The sequence below is a fragment of the Brachycentrus maculatus genome, unplaced genomic scaffold (assembly GCF_059751285.1).
Source record: "Brachycentrus maculatus isolate JH-2025_06_01 unplaced genomic scaffold, ASM5975128v1 h1tg000266l, whole genome shotgun sequence".
Taxonomy (NCBI): Eukaryota; Metazoa; Arthropoda; class Insecta; order Trichoptera; family Brachycentridae; genus Brachycentrus; species Brachycentrus maculatus.
This window is the reverse complement of record NW_028281017.1, coordinates 1124449-1150196: the sequence shown is the minus strand read 5'-3', so window position 1 is coordinate 1150196 and position 25748 is coordinate 1124449. Positions and strand designations below refer to the sequence as shown.

Below are 25748 nucleotides of genomic sequence, written 5' to 3'. Positions count from 1 at the left end.
GCAACCAGCTATATTTGGTCACGGATTTCTGTGGTTCAGTCAGTTAAGTGGGAAATAAAGAAAAAAAGAAAGCATAAGTTTTTATTAATAATAATTTCACATTAAAAACACCTATGCTTCATATTCTTCTTCATCTACGTTGAAATATCAATGAAAACAACTCTTTAGTGGAGTATTGCAGGATTTGCTGTAGCGTTCAACAGATGGCGCTGCCAATGCGGTATATTTATTCCTTAAAAAAACTTGTTTTACCTTTCACATTTGAATCACCTGTGTTCTATATTCTTCTTCATTTTTGTTGAGATATCACTATAAATAACTCTTAAGTAGAGATTGCAGGTGTTAGTATTTCATTCAACAGATGGCGCTGTAATTGGAGTATTTTTTGCCAAACATGTTATTACCTATCACAGATAAAAACACGTGTGGTACATATTCTTCTTCATCTATATTCAGATATCAATTTAAATAGCTCTTTAGTGGAGACAAACACAAAATTTGTTAACTAAGATTTGAACACACTTAAAATATTGCGAGCTGTTAAAATATGAATCGTAATAAAATGTTAATGAGATCGGGAATGACTATTTAAGTTGAAGACGTATTCTCGATAAGGGTGGTCTCCAAAATGGCAGAGCTTCCCCCCAAAGGCAATATTTTCCCAAAGAGCTTTTAAGCTTAACGACCGATAAACACTTTTCCTCCCGATACTGAAATGAAAAACAAATGACTAATTACAGCCAACTTGAGGGGGGATGAATTTTGATTACGTTTCGATATTTACAGCGCTCTTGTTCAAAGATAAATGACACTGTAGAATTATCTCGTTAAATTGCTCGTTAAATCTAAAACGACACTGCCATTTGTGAAAAATTGTCTCGTTTAGTGTCCTTTTTAAGTATGGTTTTATAAGATGTCACAAAAGTTATCCTGTACTTAGGAAATCCTCAAAATTTACTCATAAAATGACTCTCTTTCGCTCAGTTCTTAACGATCTTTTTTGCTCTTAAAATCGGGTGTTAAATATATTTTTTACAATGGTTGAGTTTAGTTTTAGAATGTAAAATAAATATTATGAATATTTGAAGTCACAATCTCACATTTTCTGCGATATATTTTTAATTGCAGATAAATAGCTAGAAGGTAGGTTTTTTTTCTTATTGGTTTCACATTTCACAAAAGTATATAAGGTTATACATTTCACAAAAAGTAACCATATTATAGCAATTTGCGTATGATTCTATATACCAGTAACATTCAATTTGTAAAATTATAAAGTAAAGAATATCGTTAATATTATATTAAAAAAATTAAGAATGTATTTTTTTGAGGTTTTATAAAGTTTTCATTTTTGTTGAATTGTGATGATTTTATAGTTTTATTAAAAACACTAAGGACTAATATGACTGTTATTGACCTGGCGAGGGAATGGACAATGTGAAAGATGGATGAAAAAGAGATTTTTATATTACCATACTTTAAAGTTAAGAATAATGTTTTAAAAAAAAACATGTATTCCTAAAAGCATTTGAACACTTCTGAAAAATAGATTTTTCAGTTTTTGTTGAAACTGTTTTTATATAAAAAGGCATGTAATACGCCTGAAAGAATTTTCTGAAAAAACTCGTCGGTCGTTTAAAATTACATAAGTAAGGGTGGGTCAATCTTATAAAGAACTTGATATACAATAAGACAGATTAAAGGGTCAGTTTTCATTAACGATTTCGCATGATCAAAAAACTGTACTTTAACTTGCGTTAACTTTATCTCATTTAAAATTATATAAGTAAGGATGGGTCAATCTTATAAAGTACCCGATATACGATGAGACACATAAAATGGTCAGTTTTTATAAGATTTCGCACGATCTATAAACTGTGCATGATCTATAACTTGCAACATTTTGAGTGTGTCCAAATACTTGTTCACAAAATCTGGATTATCTCCAATTACAGGAGTTATTTTCATATTATTTTTTGACAAATTTAGAATTTGAGTAGTGTGGTTGTCAATAATGGGTAGAATTGGTGAATGTTACACGTGTGTAAAGTGATCACTCAAACCAGCCTATGACGGTCGTAAGCCCCGTAAATGCCCAGACTTCCATATTCTTCTTCATCTTTGATGAGATGTCAAAAAAAAAAAAATAAATAATATCTATAACTTGCGTTAACTTTATCTCATTTAAAATTATATAAGTAAGGATGGGTCAATCTTATAAAGTACCTAATATGCGACAGATTAAAGGGTCTGTTTTCAAAAACGATTTTGCACGATCTTCAAATTGTGCATTAAATTATGTTAACTTATCTCATTTAAAATTACATGACTGAAGGTGGGTCTATCTCATAAAGTACTCGATATACGATGAAACAGATGAAAGGGTTAGTTCTCATAAACGATTTCGTACGATCTATAAACTGAACATTAACTTGTGTTAACTTTATTTCATTTAAAATTATATAAGTAAGGACGGGTCAATCTTATAAAGCACCCGATACACAATGAGACTAATTAAAGGGTCAGTTTTCATAAACGATTTCACGAAAAACGGTTTCACACGATCTTAAAACTGTACATTCCCACCAGACGATTATTATTTCGATTCCATTCAAACCCCGAATAATTGAAGGTTGTAATCGTTAAAGGTACAACGTACGGGATACGTTTTAATGCCCGGATTCGGCGTTTTCCCAATTATTTTACAAATCCCTCGCGAGAGAGGCGCAGGTGGTAGGAATGGCCTTTAAACACAGATTATTACGGGGCGAATGTGGGGGATAAAATTGAAATACTTCCCACACCAGTCATTTGAATATCGAAAACGTATCAATTGAGACATCCTCGTTTTAACGACTTTTTTCGGATGAACAAAAGTTTTTTGAACATTTTAACATGTGTTAATTTTGAACAGGTTAAGGCTTTAAATAATAATAAAAAACACGTAAAAGCTCTTTTTGATTTTACAATATAAAACTGAAACATCGTTTTAGCCACTGTTATTTTTTATACTTTTTCAACCAGTTTTGATAAGCACCTTGTCATCATGGTATGACTTGAACATTTTTTGATTTTATGGACAAAAACCCAAAATTTGTTTTAATCCACTTTTATTTTTAGTACTTTTATCCAACCTGTTTTGAGAATCGCCTTCAAGTTATGACTTTAAATACAAACTTGCTTTTTAGATTTTATAAATATTAGTAAAAATTAGTTTTAAATTACTTTTATTTTAAATACTTTTTTCTAACCGATTTCATCTTCAAGGATGAGTTTATGTAAACACGAGGAGTTTCGAGAATGAAAGTATGTATTTTTACTTGTTGATGAGATTATTCACATAGTTTGAATTTTATTTTCACCTGCTGATATTGAAAGTCGTCAAACATTAATAATCTCAAAAAAGTTTTCAAAAATACAAGTTTTTAATTTTTACATTTCTATTTCAAAACATTTTATTTCAAAAATAGATGCGAAATCAGCAAATAAAATTGTGTAATGCCGAATTGTGTTATTGGTTAATCGTGGTTATATTCTAGGCTTAGAGATGCGGTGTTTGAAAACGCATCCACATGACTTGAATAACGTCAAATCTTAAACCGCAGCACATGGTGCATAGGGTACAGAATTGTATGCAGGAACTATTTTTTCATCGTTAAATACATAAAGGAAATAAGTTTTGTGACAATTGTTTCGCCTAGTTATGGCATTTTCAAACGAATTTTAATTAATTTAATCTTCACATAATGGAAAAGTGATATTGTACCAGTCTAGGGTAATATCAATTAAATAAAAGAGTAGAAATCACTAATATTTATTTTTACCCTTATTTCTATTTTCTTTGCCTACCCCTGTGGTAATACGGGATGGTAGTTTGTAAAAAATATATATTGTGTAAAAGCGAATCTTACCTAAAGAAATAAAAGTATTTTTTTAATATTCAAAGAAAATTTAATCAAACAATAATCCTCTCAAAGCGTTGAACGTGAAAACTAAAAATTCTTTCATCTTGATTGTCCGCTATAAATATTAGGTTTTTTTTCAATTTGCATTTCAATTTGCGTAGAGAAGAAAATATTATAGAATGGAGGATGGCTGCTTATATAAAAACATGATCGTTTTACTCTTTCCATTCCTTAAATAGGGGATGGAAGGATGTAATGAGGCTTTATATATAATGCGTGAAGCCTTCGGAGTATCTAAGTGGAATTTTAGGCGTTCAGCCATAGTTAGAGAGCTTTCTTAAGGGGTTATTAGTTTCGAACTCAAAGGTTCAAGGGTAAGATTTAATAAAATAAAACTCCGTTTACATTTTAAGAGTATTTAATTCATCAAGTATACTCTAAATGAGTGGTTTTAAGTCTTTTGAAAAAAAAAATTACTGTATTCATGTACTGACGAGCTCCAAACACTTCTTGTCCAGCAACAATGTGAAGCTCAAAAGGAAGCTGCATCTGGTAACGAGGAAGAAAAATCAAATCAACCAATATCATTTGCTATCATCAAAGACATTTTGGTCAAATGGTAGGAGCTTCAGGAGTTTACCAACACTTACTATCAAAAATCATCTAAGGCCAACAGGATCAACGATCTCTATAATGATACCTTTGCCCTTGGTTTCTGGCAGGTGTTGAAGAAGAGGAAGAAAAAGACAACATTGGAAAGGTTTTTCAAGAAGCCAGCAGCCAAGAAAACAAAAGACGGAACGAAAGGATTTGACCCTGCAAGCCACAGTAGAGTATCCTTAACGTGAGTCTTAAAATCAAAATGTTCATAAAAAGGGATACAAAATTAACTGTCATACGAATATAAACTGAAACATTTCGTGTATTAGAGCAGTTGATTAAGAAAAATCTGTATTTTTAAGATAAATAAATAAATTTAAAATAGATAAATTGTTTTTTTTAAGAGATTATCGAAAATTTACGTAGGTTACAATTTGAATGAGATTCTAAAGACTTTGAAGTTAAATACAGAAAAATGTACGATACAACAAAATAGGGATATGTCTTTGCAACGAAATGTATTTTAGGTATTCCTTTAATTTCGCCTAAATGTCTGTAATTCTCAGCTCGCTTCGGGAGATCAACGCAGCACTAAGGGATGGTTTCAGGAGAAACGGAAAGGAAAATTGGTTAAATAACTACCCCTTTAGGTGCGGTCGGAGGTGGAAGTAATTGGGAGGAGGTTATTTACAGACGTACCATTTGTTTTGTAGAACGAATGTCATTAATTCAATGAGAGTTAAGTACCGAGCGTTTCGCAAACGGCGCGATAGTATTGTTTGCACTAATTTTTTAATTGATATAAATTTGCAGTATTTTATGCGTAATTGCAGCTGTTAAAAGGGAATCTGATGTTCAGTCGATTACACAAACGTTTCGCAATTAAATAAATTGGATGAAATAGATTTTAAAACTCTCTTTGATGATACAAATTTACATCAAAGAGACTCGCTGAAATTGTACTAGTACAATCAGTGAAGATATATTTTTTAATTTTTATTTACAGGGTGTACAAACTGTGACAGGCTGGTTTAAGTTATCATTTTAACCTTTCCCTTACGGTATTTAAATAAAATCGCATGTTACGGTGTTGGGTAGTCACTAAACAATAAAAAAATAGCGGTTTTAAATCGGAAAAATACCTAAAAATACACCTGAGATCTACCCAAGCTCCTTTGCATAGCCGTCATAATATTTTGAATTTTGTTTAGTAGATAGTGTTTTAGTATTAATCAGTCTTGATAAAGAAGCGGTTAGCTTCAAAACCGGTAGACATTTTAATTAAGTTATAATAAAATATTTACAGTGATTTTAAAAAACAAAGTTAAATTTTAATTATAAAATGGAAAATCGCAAAGGTAGTGCTTCAAATATAAATTATAATATTATATTGATAATCCTTGTTTAATAGCAAACTCAAAAGTGGTATTATTCAAGTTTTTATTTTTAGAATTAAATACTTCGTCCTACGCTTTTTCGGGTATATCGCGTCGAGTTCTTGTAGAATTCATTCAAAGAACAGCTCGCTAAACCAATTTAAGCTGTTTTTAATACAAAAAACTTTCCTACGACGATATTCTTATGTTCTGTAAAATGAAAAATAAATTGGGTAAACTTTCGTGTATATATTTCTTATTCTTAAATCTTAAAAAATAAGTAAATTTAATTAGAAATTTTGATATTATGTAGTACAATTTTTGTTCATGAGTCTTCATTTATTTGCGTTTGATCTTATAAATGATTAAGTTTTATAAATATATTTAGAAAAAAATCAATTTTAAAACAGGTTTTTCTTTTTTTTTAAGAAAGATAATTGTATGCTGATTATAGGGATATTAATATAAAATACCATATTCATAGGCCAAAGCTATCGAAAACATATATTAACATCTTAATAGATTTATATTATCCACTGACACTTCGTGATGGAATTGCATTTTTAATTTATTATTAGATTAAAACCAATATTTTTAGCTTTTCCACTTTTTTATTATTTTATTTCCAGTCTGATGATGTCGGTAACGACGAAACCCGGTCGCTGGTCAAATAAAAAAGTGGAAAAGCTAAAAATATTGGTTTTAATCTAATAATAAATTATATATTAACTTCATTTCAACACCTCAACATAGATGAAGAAGAATATGGAAGTCTGGGTAATATTTACAGTTCTTGCGAAATGTCATAGACTGGTACGGTAAGGCTAGACTTAACAAGGCTATGACAGGTCGTTAGCCCTGTAAATACCTACAATATCTTTTTTATCTATGTTGAGATGTCAAAAATGTAAAATTACTCCTTAGTGTAGAAACCCAGATTTGTGAACAAGTATTTAGACACAACAAATGTTGTGAGGGAAAATGATTTCCTCTATTGTAAAATGTGCAGTTAGGATAGTTCTACTTACAGGTAACGATCCAGAATTTTTTTAATCGGACAACTTTTTGACCTAACCACATCAATGATATTGATTACCGGTAGAATTGATTTGTTTTATCGTTTTTTTCTCTCATTCTTATCCTTATCCGCACCCAATTGTACACAGGGCACTGCATCGTATTGACGTAGTGTCATCTTGATTCTTAATTACATGAAGACAAGGTGATCACTCCTGCGCTTCAGGTCCAGTCCATTTTAGTATTAAATAAATGTCAGAGTGTAAAATCACAAATATTTATTTTCACCCCTTCTGAGAATCGAACCTGCGACCTCTAGCACGTTAGCTAAACACGCTAACCCTTACACTTATTCTTGACATCTCAACATAGATGAAGAAGAATATGGAAGTCTGGGCATTTACGGGGCTTACTTAACATCTTACATACATGGTATGTATGGTGAGATGTCAAAAAATAATATGAATAATAACTCTAACTATAATTGGAGATAATCCAGATATATGAATAAGTATTTAGACACAAAATATTGTAGCACTGACACAACATTTAAAAAAATAAGGTGCGTTATTTACGCACACACATAGATCTTCAGTGCCTCTTTTACAACCCTTGTTGGAGCATTGCGGAAATGAAGACAGAATAAAACCCTTAGTGCGCTTCCTGAATTCTCGAGGCAATCGCACAACTCTTTAAGGATAAGTATTAATTATATGCCCTTCGTATTATTAATGATAGCTCTTCCTTTATTATCCATTCCATCAATCAATTTGCACCGAAACAAACTTAACAATTAAAAGAAAATTCGACAAAAGTTTGCGCGACCCCCGGCGAATTTCAGCCAAGGGATGAAACGAAAAACTACAGCCTCCATAAATAAAACAAGGGTAATTTTATTCTGAATTTCCATTTCAAAGTTGCCTTAGAATTGAATTCATTTAAGCGTAAGTTCCTTCCAAGAGACAGAGTTGGGGAAAATATTTTTCCGCGAGTTTTCTCGCGGTCGAGCGCTTCCGGTGTTTAGACCGAATCTAAATACACAGTAGTACATAAAGTTACTTTTTAATTTACCATTTCCGGCGTAGGCCTTAATAAACGGCGCAAAAGAATAGTTGTATAAATTTTCTTTTCTTGCTAACCGAGAAAGTTTTTTTATTTATTATTTGCTGAAAATATTTTTCAGTACCGCAGAAACTGACAATCTATGTTCTATCTTTTATGAGTATTACTGAAAGATGTGATTTTAATGTGGGGTAACAGGAGGATTTTAATGTAGAAATAAAACAATTGCATAAGACAACTTTTTGAATTTATAAATGTAAACACCACTAGTTTCGAGAACTACTCATCAACGGGTAAAAATACAACACAGTTTGATGAGTAACTAGTTTTCGAAACAAGTCGTGTTTACATTAATAAACTCAAAATGTGATCGTATTTAGTTTTGACATTTTATTCTTATGTAATGAATGAGAAATTGACAAAGAAAAAAGTAAGTTTTGTAATACAAACATAGCAAGCAACTTTTTAATTTTCCGTTTAAAAAATTACAAAACTACTTTGCTATGATATTTCTTCAATATAATATTATATAAGTTATAATATTATAACTTAATTTTTACGTCGATCGGTTTCGAATCAAACAGCTTTTTACCTCAAAACTTATCAAGTAGTCTTGATGAAGAAGCTATTTGATTCGAAACCGGTAAACATCAAATGTGTGATTCTAGAATAGATGCTTCGTTTAACTTAAGATACCTATGTAACATATCGATATATCATCCGTAAAGCAATAATGCAATGTCTGATAGAATGAACAATTATTACTAAATACATTTTATTAGCAACATTTTGAGTGTGTCCAAATACTTATTTACAAAACTAGATTATTTCCAATTATAAGGAGCCCGTAAATTCGCAAGCCCCGCCCCCGTAAATGCACATACCTCCAAAATCTTCTACATCTATGTTTAGATTTCAAAAAATAACCTGTTATTAGATTTGGGTTTCGTATTGAAATTTTTTGGTGGAACTGCATTGTAGTTTGTATTGTAAGTAAGTATGTAGTTTTTTTCACATGACTTTTAATTTGTCGGAACCGAAATTATCAGACTGGTCAAATAAATAGCCCATTATTTTCTTTAAACCTGTTATAAATTTAAGCTTTTGGACTGATTTATATTTATTTATTTATTGAACGGCTAATGCCTTTCACATAATACAAATATACAGTATCTAATATAAAAATGTAAAAATACACTAATAGAGAAACAAAAAGTCTTAAACATAAAATAATAATAAAGTAACAAAAAGTAAGCACTGGTAAATACACGTCTCCTTCATACACTATCAGCGAGAGAGAGTGAAACATAACGTTTAAATTTATCCATTATAACACGGAGAAGAAATGCTGAGAAAGTACAAACTTCAAGGTGGATAACAATATATTAAATAAATCTATACTTTCAAAAGCATTGGCTAACATGTGAAATCACGGGATCGGAGAGAACATGACATAGATTAATTATGTAAAAATACTGCGAATATAGATTTTTGCCTAGTACCTCTTCGACGCATGCTAAGCTTTATTTGATTTAAGGCTGTCCAAAAAATTGTTAATAATTTTAAATAACAGGAGAAAAACAGTAATTACCCTTAATTAATTAATTAATGTGCAGAACGTTCTACTATAGGCAAGTTGTTCTCATCATAATACCGGAATAGAGACTCACCGGTTCTGCATCACAGGCTTCCAGGTCCGGTATGGGGTCATCTGTGCACAGGTAGTCGGGGGGCTGCAGGAGGGGGGGCCGCGGGGGCGGAGGCAGCAGGAACTGCGGCGGTGGGCCAAGGCAGTCGCAGTCGACTCCCCTCTCTCCCGGTTCCATTTCCCACATGGCGGCGCCACTGAAAGTAATTTTTAAATTTCAGCGGGGCTGAAAAAATCCTGAAAATCTGAACACGTGCTGTATCCGCTCATCCAAAGCCTAAAGCTCAAGATAATGAAAATGGTAGATACAGGGAGATGAACTTATGTTATTATATTGATATTTAAACATAGAATGATTGGAAGTCTTGATATTTACAGGGATTACGGCACGTCATAGACTGGTTTACGCGATCACTTTATACACTTGTAACATTCACCATTTTACCTCATATTTCTGAACATGGTTTAGTTTTTTAGATGGGAATTGCATTTATTTTTTACCTTGCTTATTATGTGTAAGATTTATAGATCATTAAGTGGATTTTCGTTTCTTTTAACTTAAAAAAAAGATGACAACGTTTTTGAGTGTGTCCAAATACTTGTTCACAAAATCTGGATTATCTCCAATTACAGGAGTTATTTTCATATTAAAAAAAGAAAAAAAAAATATTTGATTTTAATCCGTGTTGGGAACACAAGGGATAGTCTAGTGTGGGCCAATCAGGAACATGTCAGCATTTGCTTATTGCTGGGAGGAAACCACGTAAAACTCTTCAGGAGAAGCCGGACTGTTGATTGTCAATAGGTCTTCCGTTCCACTAAAAGAAGTATAAATATGAGGAAGACTGAGGTAAAGTTGGCATACCCAAATATTTAAAATACTTGAAAGTAGTTATGTCAGGAGTCGGAATAGTCGGCGGGTATGTATGAGAAGATGCATGAATGTGGAAGAGGCAAACATCGTTAGCAAATACATATAAGCGTGGCGGTTTATTCTCTCTGCTTACTCTTGCGGAGAAGCGGCGTGATGGTTAGTTATATAAAATTGAAAATCATGTTTCTTCTAAATCTTTTGCTGGGATAGAGTACATTTTCTGGGCATTCCGTAAACATGCACAACTGAAAATTGTCGATTTTTGATTTATGACGTTCTCGAAAGGAGTTAGAGAATTGTTTCGCAACGAGTGTCATAACTTGGCGAAACAATTGTCACAATATTAATTTATGTGTTTTTAAGCAATAAAATACCATTTAGTAGACTCAAAAATTTGTACTTGATTTTACAATTAATACCATATTCTTCTTCATCTACATTGAGATGTCGATTTCATTGATGTTTTTTGAAGTACGAATAATCGTTAATACGATAAGTTTCGTTGGAGTTTGTGTAGGTATAAAGTTTATGATGTTTGATGGCTTATAACAGATTTGAAGAGTACCTTTGCTCTAAGCAAATTACCCGAAATTATGCCAACATCACTCATAAACTTAGATTAGAGAATCTTGATTAATGACGTCATCACCATAAACTGAATATGATAGTATTTTGTAAATGGTTTAAAGGCCGATTTCCACTTGGCTGACGACTGAAAACCCCATTAATGCGCCACATGGTATATGTTTAACTTGAATCTTAATTATTCGCACATTCAAAGAAAATAAAATTCAGAGTTTACTCTCAAATAAACAAAGTCAGGCTGCGCCGGTTGGATTTTTTTATTTCTTTTAATTTACATTTTATTACTCCTCCACTCTGTATTGAAATTTAGAGAATAAATATTGTTTTTCTTTTTTTTAACTCCTTACCTTTCAGTTTTTTTTTTCAAAACAAAAAATATTTATTTCAATGAAAAGTTTATTTTTCAATACAAAAACGTTGTTTTCAGAAAAAAATACATTTACCTTAAATATAACCTAGGTTCAATGAAAATAAATAGATTATACAGTCTTAATATAAGGTAAAACTATGTGTGACAGATGTTCGTACAATGTTATAATTAAAGAATGCAAGGAGTTACCGAAAAAATAAACATAGTATGTTGAAATGTTTTGGATATCTAAATCAAATTAGTATACGTATCTAATCATATCTAATCTACCATCTAAACATATCTAATCTACCAGTCTGATGATGTCGGTAACGACGAAACCCGGTCGCTGGTCAAATAAAAATAAAGTGGAAAAGCTAAAAATATTTGTTTTAATCTAATAATATATTCAAATTAGTATGAGTGACTGTTGCACGTGTAAAGTGATCACTTAAGTAACCTATGACAGATCACAAGCTTCTAAGTTTACATCCCAGATTTGTGAACAATAATCTGGATACGCTCAAAACGTTGTAAAAAAACACTTTATTTATTTTATAAGTGCCCTCGTCTTACAACCGATGTTTCGAAACAAGTGTATCAGATTCAAGCGTTTTCAGAAAACGACTATCAAATTGTAACGTATCTAGTCGTCAGCGAAGTGAGCCGGGGCCTTAATTTGGGCGCCGTTTGAACTACAGATAAAAGTCAAGTTGCGCCGTAAATAAATTTACACGTGCTATATTACCTCGAATAACAAAGGTAACGGCGAGACTTTGTTATTATTATTATTATGTTGTTACAGCTATAAATAAAGATAAAAGTAATTACTAGAGAGATAAAAAGATATGACTTATGATAAGGAAAGTTGAGATGAGATTCCGAAGGCGGAAAATGAAGACATAATTTAGAATTATATTGTTCTCTTTGATGTAATTTAATAAAACAACTCGAATACATTTTTGTAAGTAAAATGTATTTTAATTAATTAATGTTACATTTAAAAATGTATTCCAATTATTACAACTAATGATGAATCTAAAAATGCTGTATGTAAAAATGTATGCCAAATAATTAATGCTACATCTAAAAATATAAAACATTTAATTAAAGCTGCACCAAAAATGTATAACTAACTAACCATCACGCCGCTTCCCCGCAGGGGTAGGCAGAGAGAATCGAACGCCAAACCACTCGGTCTTTGCAAACTTTCTTTGCCTCTTCTACATTCATGCATCTCCTCATACATACCCGACGATTATTACGACTCCTGACCCGGCCGCTTTCAAGTATTTGACAAACCTGATTGTGCCAAGTTTTCCTCGGTCGTCCTCTGCTTCTTTTTCCAACTACATTCGCCTCATAAATTTGTTTAACCGTTCTTTCTTCACTCATACGCTCCACATGTCCAAACCATCTCAACACACCTTTCTTAATTTTATCGATAATGCTTATCTCAGCCTTACATTCTTTCCTTATTTCATCATTCGAACATCTATCAAACATCGTTTTGCCACACATTCGTCTGAGCGATCGCATTTCGACTGCATTCAGTCTGCTTTCATCCTTCTTTTGCCAACTCCATGCTTCGCTTCTATACATAAGGGTTGGAACTAGAACTCCATTGTGTACTGCCAGTTTAGCTTCCGCTGATAGATTTTTATTTGCTAAAACTGATTTTAGTGCACCATTCACTCTGTTCCCAGCATTCCCAACAAAAATGTATTCTAATTATTTAATGCATTATCTAAAACTGTGTTCCAACAATTATTGTTCCATCTAAAAAAAAATTCCAATTAATCAATGTTTCACCTAAAAATTTGTTTCAATTTATTAATGCTTCATCTAGAAATATGTACGCATAAATTGAGGCTACGTCCAAAAATGTATTCCAAATAATTGTTATTAAAACAACTAAGCACTTATTCCAAAAAAAATACAATTTTATGCATGAATTCAATACATTTAGAATGGTAGCCAAACCCAATAACCATTATATTATGGGAGCAGACTTCATTTCAAGGTCAAATGAAATAAGATAATTAAAATAGTTCGTTCGCCTCCGTAGTGTAATGGTCAGCACGCTCGGCTACTGTTCTGGAGGTCCCGGGTTCGATTCCCAGGGGGGTCAAAAAAATATAAGTGATTTTTTCCACTGTAATATTTATTCAATATTACCCTGGACTGGTCCTGAAGCGGGGGGCTGGTCACCTTTCCTTCATGTGTAAACGATCAAGATAACACTGCGTTTATATAAAGCAGTGCTGTATGCACCATTGGGGTGCGGATAAGGGTTTTATATATATATATTACATAGTAGTAATAAATAAATTTAAAAACAATTGATACCTGTTAATATGTTGTATTCCGCTATCAGGGTTATCTAAATTCTGTTCCGGGTGAAGTAATAAGCGTTGAGCAGCTGGTTCCGGCAGGTAGGGTTGTTCGGTTTGTAAGTTCCACTCTATAGTATGTAAATCCGGCTCAGTTTGTAGCTCCGAGACTGTTTGTAACACCCGCTCCGTGGATTGTAAGTGCTGTTTAGTTTGTAACTCCCGCTCCGCGTGTAAGCCCCGCGCAGTGGATTGTAAGTACTGCTTAGTTTGCAGCTCAGATAGGGTGTGTGACTCCCGCTCCACGTGTAAGCTTGGCGCAGTGGATTGTAAGTACTGCTTAGTTTGTAGCTCCGGTGGTGGGGGTAACTCCCGCTCCGCGTGTAAGCCCCGAGTGGTTGATTGTAAGTACTGCTTAGTTTGTAGCTCAGGTCGGGTGTGTGACTCCCGCTCCGCGTGTAAGTCTGTCACTTCCTGAGGCTTAGGGGCGCTGCCGGTGTCGCCCGCCATGCGCTTACTCACGCGACCACTGTAACAAAAGATTAATAAATGTTACAAAATATCGCACGAATTTTATACATAAAATATCAATCAATTTCCCGTGAATTAATTTTCTATAATTTTAATCAAACAAGATACGGTCTTGTAAACTAAAAAAATAAAGCGTTTTAGAAGATAAGGGAATTTGGGGATTTTTTTTAATATCCCACATAATATCCCAGTAATAATAATAAAAATAATGGAGGTCCCAGGTTCGATTCCCAGGGGTGGGTCAGATAAATATAAATGTTTTTTTCACTCTAATATTTATTCAATATTACACTGGTACCTGAAGCGGAGGGCTGATCAACTTTTCTTCAAGTGTTAACGATCAAGATAACACTGCGTTTATATGATGCAGTGCCCAATGCACCATCGGGGTGCGGATAAGTGTTAAAAAATACAAATAAAAAAATGCTTAAGTATGTATTTGTTTTATGTTTTTATTATTGTTTTATGACATGTATAAAATGTACCATGAAATGACGAGCAGTGAAAAGATTGAATATTAATTACAAATCTTCATTTTGCCCCCAAGTTTTATAACTCCCGAAAATTCATTACAGAACGGAAAATTAAGTTATAAAAAAGAAAATAAGAATTAACGATAAGAGTCGTAAGAATCTTGAAACGTGGGATTTAATTTATTTTATACAAGTCTCTTGTAGAGGAAATTTGTCTTAACAAAATGGTAGAGAGTTCGGATGATGCATGGGAATCTTCTGAAACAAGAATATTATGCCAAAATATGCGAATGGTCCTGCATTTTTAGAACCGAGACGAATTTTCTCGAATGCTTATATATTATTTATGTATTCTACTCTTAACGACTTTATCTGGGAATTTATCATCGTAATGTCGAGATGGAGTTTCATGAATTATATATGCTTATACTTGTAAATGCATATTATAAATTCTTGAATGTGCAGATACTTTGTGGCACATTTTATAAACTTTATAAAATAAAACAACTTTGTTTTGTTTTGAATATTGAAAGCATTAACTTTGTGGATCATATTGATATATTATTTCGAGAAATAAAAATACTTTGTGTTCTGATCCACTCACATTTTTATTTAACCAACTAGTTTCGGCAACAACCTGTTGCCCTCTTCAGGGTAACATTTATTACTAGTAATAAATGTAATAAATGTAACCCTGAAGAGGGCAACAGGTTGTTGCCGAAACTAGTTGGTTAAATAAAAATGTGAGTGGATCAGAACACAAAGTATTTTTATTTCTCGAAATAATACAACTTTGTTTTAACCACTTTTTAGTGGTACACTTTTTCCAACCGGTTTCGACAAGAACCTTGTCATCCTCAGGGTTTATGTACCAATTCTTGAATATTGAAATACTCATAGTTAGGTTATGGTTAATTACCCTTCCCTTACGATACCAAAAACTTCCACACACTCCGTACACCATATGAAAATGTGATTTAAAAAACGGGAAAAAGTCCTAAATGTTTTTCTGCTTTTAACTAAGCATTGCGCAGCGAATACGTCCACTCCGGACGACAACTGAAATCGTCCAAAAACAAATTGTGAGCTACAAATGAAATCGTCTAAAAACAAAATCACATAGTTATTTGATGAAAACTGTAAACTATTCTCATTATATATTTGAGTTAGACAATTTTTCGAAGATTTCACACCCCTGGATTTGACACATTGAATATATCTAAATGAATAAATAGGGTTAAATCATTAAATGTACGTTCGACAATCTGCAGCAGTTCTGGGTTGATTGGAAGCACATTGATAGGGGCCCCTATTCTTGAATCTTCTGTCATTAGCGACATGATGTAGTCATTATTTTGTATAATCATTATCACTTGACAGTAGTTGTCCTTGTCTTGGGTAGCTCTAACAACGCCTCGACGGGTCTAATCCCTATCTCATACATTCTAGATCCAGAAGTTCCGTCTTCTGTCCACACCTCGTCGATCTTCTATTTCGCCTTTTATCATTAAGTGCAATAGCTCGTACTTCTATAGAAATGATTGGCTGTCATTATTTTTCAGAATTTTGGTTAAGAGAAATATGTGAGATCGAAGATGTCGTTATATATGTGTGATCGAAGATGGCATCTAAGGAGAATGGAAACATCCAGACTCCCTCATATTGCATTGCACGCAATTCCAAGGTAGACGACTTCTAGGCAGACTACCAAAGAGATGGATTGACAGCTGGGAATGGACATCACATGAGGCTTTTCCCTCTCAAAAACAGGCCACAAAGCCTACCTACACCAAGATGAATAAAAGAAGAAGAAAAGTTTTGATTCGGGATGTGGCGAATGCTATATAATATCGATGGTCTGACGTCGGGGCGCCTGTCTACTACTGGAAGCAACTGATTGTGTTTACCTTCCCGCCAGCTGTTGGAGAGCAAACAGTGGCCATGTTGTCCGACCGGTCGATATTCAACCCCGGACGGACGAAATGCTCATGTATTACACATTATATACGAACTCGTTCATAAATACTTAGTGCTAACCGGAACACAGGAGGTATAAAGGTGTAAAAGATCTAACCGGATTATTAAAAATTGATTTATTTTTTAAAATCTTAAGTAAGAGACGCTTTTCAGGTGATATTGAGCATTCTCTCTGTGAAATTAGGAGCAAAACCAGAAAAGCGGATATTTTGGATCGCGCAGCAAGACTGGGCAGGACATGTTGCAAGACAAGACTTCACAAGATGGAGCACTACAATTTTAAGATAGAAGTAGATGGAGGATTATAAAGTAGACCTTGGTAGAATAGCAGAAGGATTAGAAGAAGAAAAAAATAGAAGTTAACAAAAGAAGATTTGGCATTTACTTTGTGGATGATTGATGATTCAAAAATACAATTAAAACGCCTGTGCAAAATCAGTTTTTGGTTTATTAATTTAATCATTTCTAGTTTTGAGAACTATAGATTTACACATTGACAGATTTAAAATAGAAACTGATATCGTATTTTCACCTGCTAAAAAGAACATTCGCAGTTCTCGAAACAAGTTGTGTTTACATTTATAAAGCGATCAAGTGTTTTATTCTTACATTAACTACTACTACTATTACCATCACCCCATTCCTCGCAAGGGTAGGGAGAAAGGATGAAGCGCCACACTCTTCTGACCTGACATACACTCCTCACTTCCTTCAAATCCATGAATCTAGTCATACATGCCCTCCGATCACGAAGACTTTTGACACCACCAGATTTTAGGTTCTGATTGATCTGATCGTGTCAAGTCTTTTTGGTCATCCTCGTTCTATTCTCCCACTGACATTCACCCTGTAATTTTTTTAAATTTGTAAATATGATTAGAAAAAATCCAATAAAATATAACTAAGCAAATAAAATGAGATAAAAACAAAAACAAAAAATTACAAGTAAAAATAACACGGAGAAAAAAGTCCCAATTTCATTTGGGGTAGCAAATATTACATTATAAGTTATGTTCTACGTGAATTTCACACAAATTTTCTTAACTTGAACACAATTAATATATTCTTCGAGGCGCTGATTATATCACAAGCTAATCAAACTTAATTATAAAGTAAGTCATATTTGGTTTGACAAACAAATGATAACGTACGTAAATCTAATAAGATATTAAACTAGATGTTTAATCTAGACTCCAGCGCTCTTTCGCGTTACCAGGAAAATGCTCCAAGTCCAAACATAAGACTAAACGGTTTCTAATAATGTGTTTATACTATTCGAAATCAATATCAACCCCACAGAAAATTCTACAAAATCGAAAATAGCAAATTTTAATTTTAAATTTTTTTTTAATGGTGGATTTGAAAGGGATTAAAAAAAAACTTAAAATACTGTGATTTAATAAATATAATAAAATTTAAAATGATATACTTAGGTATCTCCTAGTATGGATAATAATTCAGAAGAGAATCTTACATACATTTCATTCAAGTTTTTTTGGTGAAACATGTTTATGTAAATTTCATAAATTTGTGTTGTGTTACATATGATCATTTAAACCAGCCATCGACAGACATGAAAGTGTTTTCAATTTTAGAATTTTTTGGACTTGCCACAGTGGAAAAGTGACACACGCGCGCTTTATACAATCACTCGTTGCTTTGTGTGTTCGCGATATCCGCATTTAACCTCTACATTTTATGTAGAAATTAATTTTCGCGAGTTAAAATACTACCCTTAAGTTGATTATATACGGCGGTGGCGTGTTGGTTGTGGAGTGAACAAACATAATAGGTCGGTACTAGGGGAGAAAGGGGAGGAAGGGGAGGTTCTCATTATCAACGTATAACCGGCACGACGTGAACAAATCTAAATGGGTTAATAATGCCAACATTTGAAATAGCAAGTTCCCAACTAGAGTTTTAATTTAATTTAAATTTATTTTTCTTTACTTTTATGTTTAAATTTAATTTAACATATACCTTGAGATAGTATAAGGATTTTGATCACAATTTTTAAGAGCCTGAGTTTGTTTTAACGAAGAACCCGATAAAAATAAAACACAGAATACATGAATTATATTAAAGTACATAATTTGCGTGAAGTTCGTGTAAATTTTAATAAACAATGTTGAATTTTATTTTATTTATTGATTCGGCATTAACTTTGTGGAATGACATGATTATTTTAATTAAATTAAACACTTGAATAAACCACTGAATTGAGTTTTATTTTTATTTACGGCTAGTTTCGAAAACGACGATTGTTTTCATCTTCTGGTACAAATTAAAACTACTAAGTTTTAATTTGTACCAGAAGATGAAAACAATTATCGTTTTCGAAACTAGTCGTAAATAAAAATAAAACTCAATTCAGTGGATTATTCAAGTGTTTAATTTAATTAAAATAATGTTAAATTTGGTACCTCAAAAGAAATTAAGACATTTTTCTGTAAATATTTTTTTTCAATTAGTTCTAGTTTCATTTTATAAGCTTATTTTTTCAATAATGTTGATGTTTCATTAATATTAATGTATTATTGACAACTTTTGAGTTTATTAATGTAAACACGACTAGTTTCGAGAACTAAAATAGTTACTAGTTACTACATCATATATCGCTCACTCCTTTCAAGAACGTCATAAATCAAAAAACTTGATTTTTCAAGAGAACGTTTTTTAAGTTTGAATATAATAAAATGTATTAAAAATAAATATCAAGCCACTTATTGAACTTTTTACTGTGCAACAGATCTTTTTAGGTAAAATGTGAAGGTTTTTTCTCCATTTGAAAAATATTTTGTATATTTAAAAAAATAATTAAACGATACCTTTTCTTCAAAATGCAAAAACAACACTTTCTGCCCTGTAGCGGGTAAATATTAAGTTAAAAATATGCCTCTTTTGCTGGGATATAGTACATTTTCTGGGCATTCCGAAAACATGCACAACTGAAAATTGACGATTTTTGATTTATGACGTTCTTGAAAGGAGTGAGCGATATATGAGAATACACATTAGTTTTTGGTGGTATTTTTGCCTGTCGTATAGTGTACAGTTGTACAATCACCGCTTGCACTTTTGTAGTTTCACCTGATGATGAGATTGATGAGTTGTTCTCGAAACTTGTCGTATTTACATTAATGAACCCAAAAAGTGATATTTTACAAGTGTTTTATTTATATATTCAAATCATCACATTATTACACAATGTTAACGTTAAATCAATAAATATAAGATCCTTACATCGAATAAAGTTCCCTTAAAAAAGAATAATACCAAATCACAAATAGATATTTAATTTAAAGTCTCATTAAAAATATGGTTAAAAATTCAATTAAATAGTATGCAAGTTAGTCAATGAAAATAAATCACAAAAACATTAAATTTTTCGACAAATTTAGTGTCAAATCAATAAATAAGTTAGTTATAACTATGTTTTTTATATTTTATTTATTGTTTTGGCATTAACTTTGTGGTAAGACATGTTACAATAATTAAAGAAAACACTTGTTTTTTACCACTTGAATTTTATCAGAGACTACATGTTTCAGAAGTTTCATCGAAATTTTAAAAAAAAAATAACACTTTATTAGCACTTAGTCGTAAATGGCTTCACCTAAATCAGTTGGTCGCTGAAACCGATTAGTTTAAATTATAAAGATTTTTATTTGCAGAAAACTTAAAAAAATGTTGAAGTTTTGTAACAGTTTATCACAACGTTCAAGTTTTTTTGAATTGAATAAACTACGTTGTGAATGCACGTCATGAAAATTTTGAAAACGAACTGAAAATCAGTGGAAAATACCTCGTGTTACAAATATCAAGTATTCTAACAACACATATTGTTATTCCTTAGAGAATTTCTAGGAAAAATGCATCGGAAGAGCCGCGGTCGTGTATTTCATATGCACCTACTTTACGATATTTGTTAGTGGATTCCTAAGAAGTAAAAATATGGGAAAAGCGAGCAGACGGAGAAATTTACGATACTGTATTTTGTGTTTTAGTCTCCCTGGGGAATATTTGAGTGAAAATGGCAATACGCCAAGATTAACGGAATAAATAAATTTGTTAATATTTATCACATACACACAAGATACTGAGCTGTTTTATCACCAAAACAAGGGTGTGAGATTGAATTACAACTTGAGAAATATCAAAAACACAAATTGAATTCAATTCAAATTTACTCAAAGGAATAACCCGCAAAGCCTCAATTAGAGACATTTCTGTAGGTAAGATAGTAAGGATAGGAAAGTAAATGCGAAAAATACAGTACAAATAACCAGACCAATTGAAAATAAATCTTTCTTTTAATTTATTTTGCACTTATGAATGACATACGTTTTTGATTTTGATTATTATTATTATTTTTAACCCTTATTCGCACCCAATGGTGCATAGGGCACTGTATCGTAGCACCACAGTGTTATCTCGATCGTTAATTGCATGAAGGCAAGGTGATCAGCTCTGCACTCAATCCAGGTGATATGATATAAATGAGAGTGAAAATCACCCATATTTATTTTAACATCTCTTTAACATTTAACAAAGATAAAGAAAAATATGATTGTCAGGGTATTTAAAGGGCTTACGACCTTTCAAATTATCCTTAGATGCTCAGACTCTATCTTCTTTCATATAAACGATAGATGTTTCATCTCAAGTCGAGACACCTATAATAAGAAAAATATTACCTTATATTGAAGTTTTCTTCGCTATTTAAGAAGATTTTCCTTGGATATTGGAATTCTTATAAAATTATGAAACTTTAATTTCACTAAATCACGAATATTAAATAAACAAGTCCCACTAATTAGTTTAACGACACTCAAAATATTTGTATTATTTTTCAATGTGTTGACACTTACTTCTGCGACTTGAATGAGGGACACTTGTTTATGTCAAACAAGTTCATATTTCGCTCACCCCTTTCAACAACGTCATAAATCAAAAAACTTGATTTTTCAGGAGAGCGTTTTTAAAGTTTAAAGATATAATCAAATTTATGTAAAACAAATATCAAGCCTTTATTAAACTTTTTACTGTGCGACTGATTTTTTTAGCTAAAACCTTAAGGTTTTTTCTCCATTTGAAAAACATTAAGTATATTTAAAAATAATAATAAAATAAAACGTTTTCTTAAAAATGCAAAAACAACACTTTCTGCCATTAACGGGTAAATAATGAGTTGAAAATATGGCGCTTTTGCTGGGAAATAGTACATTATCTGGACATTCCGAAAACATGCACCACTGAAAATTGTCGATTTTTGATTTATGACGTTTTTGAAAGGAGTGAGCGACTTGTTTATGTCAAACAAGTTCATACTTGTCAGGTTATGAAAATAATAATTCGGCTTGAAAAATAATTATTGTTGCAATTTAGTAAGTCCAATGTTATGTTACAAGAAATGACGTCGTAATGTATGTACTTAATTTATTATCTACATAAATACTATCACGCCGCTTCCGCAGGGGTAGGCAGAGAGAATAGAACGCCACACTACTCTGACATTGGAAACATTCTACGCCTCCTCCACATTCATGCATCTTAAAAACAAAGATATTTGAAAGGAATGCAAGGCAGACGGCTTGGGATAGTTCTGCCTTTTTTTTTAGGTCAAGGGATCTTGTATCCCTTATGTCACCGCGACCATATTAGGTCTATTGTGACCTCCCTCTGTATTAGAGCTTACTCCCAAGACCTACGTGAGTCGTGTTACTCACGACCTGTCTTGGTGGTAGGAGCTTCACCTTCTAGTCCGGTAGAGGTCCTCCAAGGATGTGACTTCGTTTGCGAGCGAGTGCGTCACAATTAAAGAGAATGTGGATTGGCGTTTCGTTATCTGCATACTGGGGAGTCTGCATCTCCTTATATGTGCCTGAATTAAAAACGATATTAGAAAGGAATGTGAGGCAGAACTAGGGATAGTTGTGCCTTACATTCCTTTCTAGAAACGAAAGAAAAGTTTTTTAAGGTGGAGTATGGACCGTGGAGCGAATGGATAGTGAGAGTATGACTAAAGTAGTATTTTTGGCGAATGTGAACGGGAGAAAAGAACGAGGATGGCCGAAAAAAGGTTTGACACGACCAGATCAATCAGAATCTAAAATTTGTTTTGTGTCAAAAGTCTACGTAATCGGAGGGCATGTATGACTAGATGTTTGGATATGAATGAAGCTATAAGACAGAAAAATATGCTGTTCCATACTCTCTGTCTACCTCTGCAAGGAAACGATGTGATAGTAGTAGTAGTCTTCTTCTTCTTCGAACCCTTACCCGCACCCAATGGTGCATAGGGCACCGCATCATATAAACGCAGTGTTATCTTGATCGTTAACACATGAAGGAAAGGTGATCAGCCCTCCGCTTTAGGTACCAGCCCAGGGTATTATTGAATAAATATTAGTGAAAAAAAACACTTTTATTTATTTCACCCCCTATGGGAATCGAACCCGGGACGTCCAGTACGGTAGCCGAACGTGCTGACCATTACACAACTGAGGCTGATGACGAGTTGTACGAGTAGTAGTATATCTGAATATATACAATGTTTAAAATTTATTTATTTATTCATTTATTATTTAATTATTTATTTATTATTTAACTAGATTATTTTCTTCAATGTTTATAATTTATTTACTAATTTATTAAAATGCTTTTTATGCCTATTTATTATACCTGTTTATTGTTTTTATTTTTTGCCGTGTATTAGTTTTGGTTATTTAAAACAAATCTTTTTTTTAACTTTATTTTTTGTGTTCCAGTCTTGTTAACCTTAATCCCATGTCCCAAAATGAGAAATAGAAATTACTCATCGGGAATATTGTATATATGACTTATGTATGCAATATGTTTTGAAAAATTAATTATCAGAGAAGCTATCATAAAATAATTTTATTTCACACAAAATAACAGAAAACAAATTACTTTCTATGTTGGAACATGTTAATCCGACTATTCCATCGCAAGAAGGTCATAATAAAAAAGAAATAGTTTCTTAAAATTACTTCTGTAAATGAGGAAAAATTCTCTGAAAAACAAAGGAAAGATTTATCTAGGACCAGAGTAAGGGTTGCTTGTGGAGGAATGTTTCTAGAACCTCCATCTAAATACAGATATTTTTTCTTTCAAAACTCGAGGGTTCTTTTGGCGCGAGATTGAAAATAAGTTTTCTGGAAAAACATACATTAATAGAATTTCGCAGATGAAATTTTTAAAACTTTCGATTTTCATTATGTAACTTTAGTTACAGTTTTCCCATTCAAAAGAGCTTTTATTGCAGCAAGACTGGAATGAATGAAAATGGATTGGTATAACATAAAAAAAGTATTGGTAAAAAAAAGGGAAAATTTTAATTAATTTTTTTTTTGACATCTCATTTTTGACAAAGATTATGAATAATGGTGTGAGTAGTGTGGTTGTCAATCATGAGTAGAATTGGTGAATGTTACACGTGTGTTAAGTGATCACTTAAACCAGCCTATATCTTCTTCATATATATTGAGATGTCAAAAAATAATTTAAAAAAATATCTCCTATTATTGCACATAATCCAGATTTGTGCACAAGTATTAGGACACACTCAAAATGTTGTAATTTTATATAATATAAAAACTTTTTTTTTTTAAATAACTAAATTGCTACAAGTACTACTGCTTCCATCACCCCGTTTCCCTACAGGGGTAGGCAGCGAGGATCGAACGCTACACTCGTCTGTCCCGACATACACTTCTAACCTACACATTTTAAAAATTAATTACTTATATTATACCATTTGAGTTTTATTTCAGTACATACGACTTGTTTAAAAAACTACAGATGTTTTCATAAACAGGTGATTAATAATATGCTTTTCCAAAATACATCACTAGTATTGTCTATGTTACCATTAAACAAAGTCCTGCCCTTAACCACCCCCCTCTCTAGTTTTTACCCCACCCACCTCTTTGTAATCACTTTTCGATGAAAACATCTGTAGTTTTTAAACATTTAGCAATATTTTACTGATAATCTTCTGCTACCTAACCACACAACAGATAGCAAAAATATTTTTCGTGAAAACATATTATGATTTTTATCAATGATATATTTTTTTGTACAGATGATTGTCTTAAGTATTAGGAGTTGTAATACTGTGAGCTTTCACCGCCCACACTAAAGTGAAAAATCAATAATACTTAAAATCATGTACAGCTGGATAAATTATAAGCGCCTACGTACTAAGAATTCAATGTAGACATAGAAAAAAATGTTGAGAGAGGAAAATTAAATAAGCATAAAAACGATTCAGTAAATTATTTTCTGAAAATTGGTTCTTACGATATAATTTTAAAAAATTACAAAGCATTTAAAAAGCTTGTTCAACTTTCACTTCGATTGATAAAAAACGGGAAAACAGACATGATAATGTTTTTTTTTTATAGAAAAAATTAAACAAAATGAAATAGGGAAAAATATTAATATATCTGAGAAAATAATAACGAAAGAATTAATATTTTTTGAAAAAAACAGCCTTATACCATAATATATGTGAACAGACGTTGAAAACCTGAAATGCCGGTCGGTATATTTGACTGTTTCAGACAGATTAAAATTCAAGGATTTTCTAAATTTATTGTACAGCCTGTATTTATACATATACACACAGAGCTCTGGGGTGTTTAAACTATCATATTCTACGTCTCTATCGAAACACTTAAAATGATTATTTTATGGTTCATGGTACAGGGTCAATACTTAAAAAAATATTTTTTTTATTTCAATAATAATATCTGTGGTCTTGTTATACGTACAAATATTCGTATATTATCTTCGTAGGCCTGATTATCATTTGTAATATAAGATTCAAGTTGTGGTAGAGTGACTTGGAATTCAGAATGAACTACCGGCCCAATTTGACAAACTCCTGCAAATGAACAACAAATGTTTTGATAACAAATATGATAAGTAAAAAAATGTACGTGAAATCAAAGTAAAAATTCAGTTTATTTTGATTTAAAAATCCTGTATGGA

General features: G+C 32.2%; 1 protein-coding gene across 3 annotated transcripts in view; it reads right to left on the bottom strand.

Annotated features, from left to right (window-relative positions):
* pxb (putative Hedgehog signaling attenuator pxb) overlaps positions 1–25748 on the bottom strand; it is a 442089-nt gene that overhangs the window by 140568 nt on the left and 275773 nt on the right. For all 3 annotated transcript variants that reach the window (XM_088266356.1, XM_088266355.1, XM_088266357.1), the window contains 2 exons: positions 13766–14278; positions 9631–9805 (listed from right to left, as the gene is read on the bottom strand). In XM_088266356.1, coding sequence (XP_088122482.1) covers positions 9631–9805; positions 13766–14259 — 669 coding nt within the window. In that variant the 5' untranslated portion in view covers positions 14260–14278. The remainder of the gene's footprint in view (positions 1–9630; positions 9806–13765; positions 14279–25748) is intronic.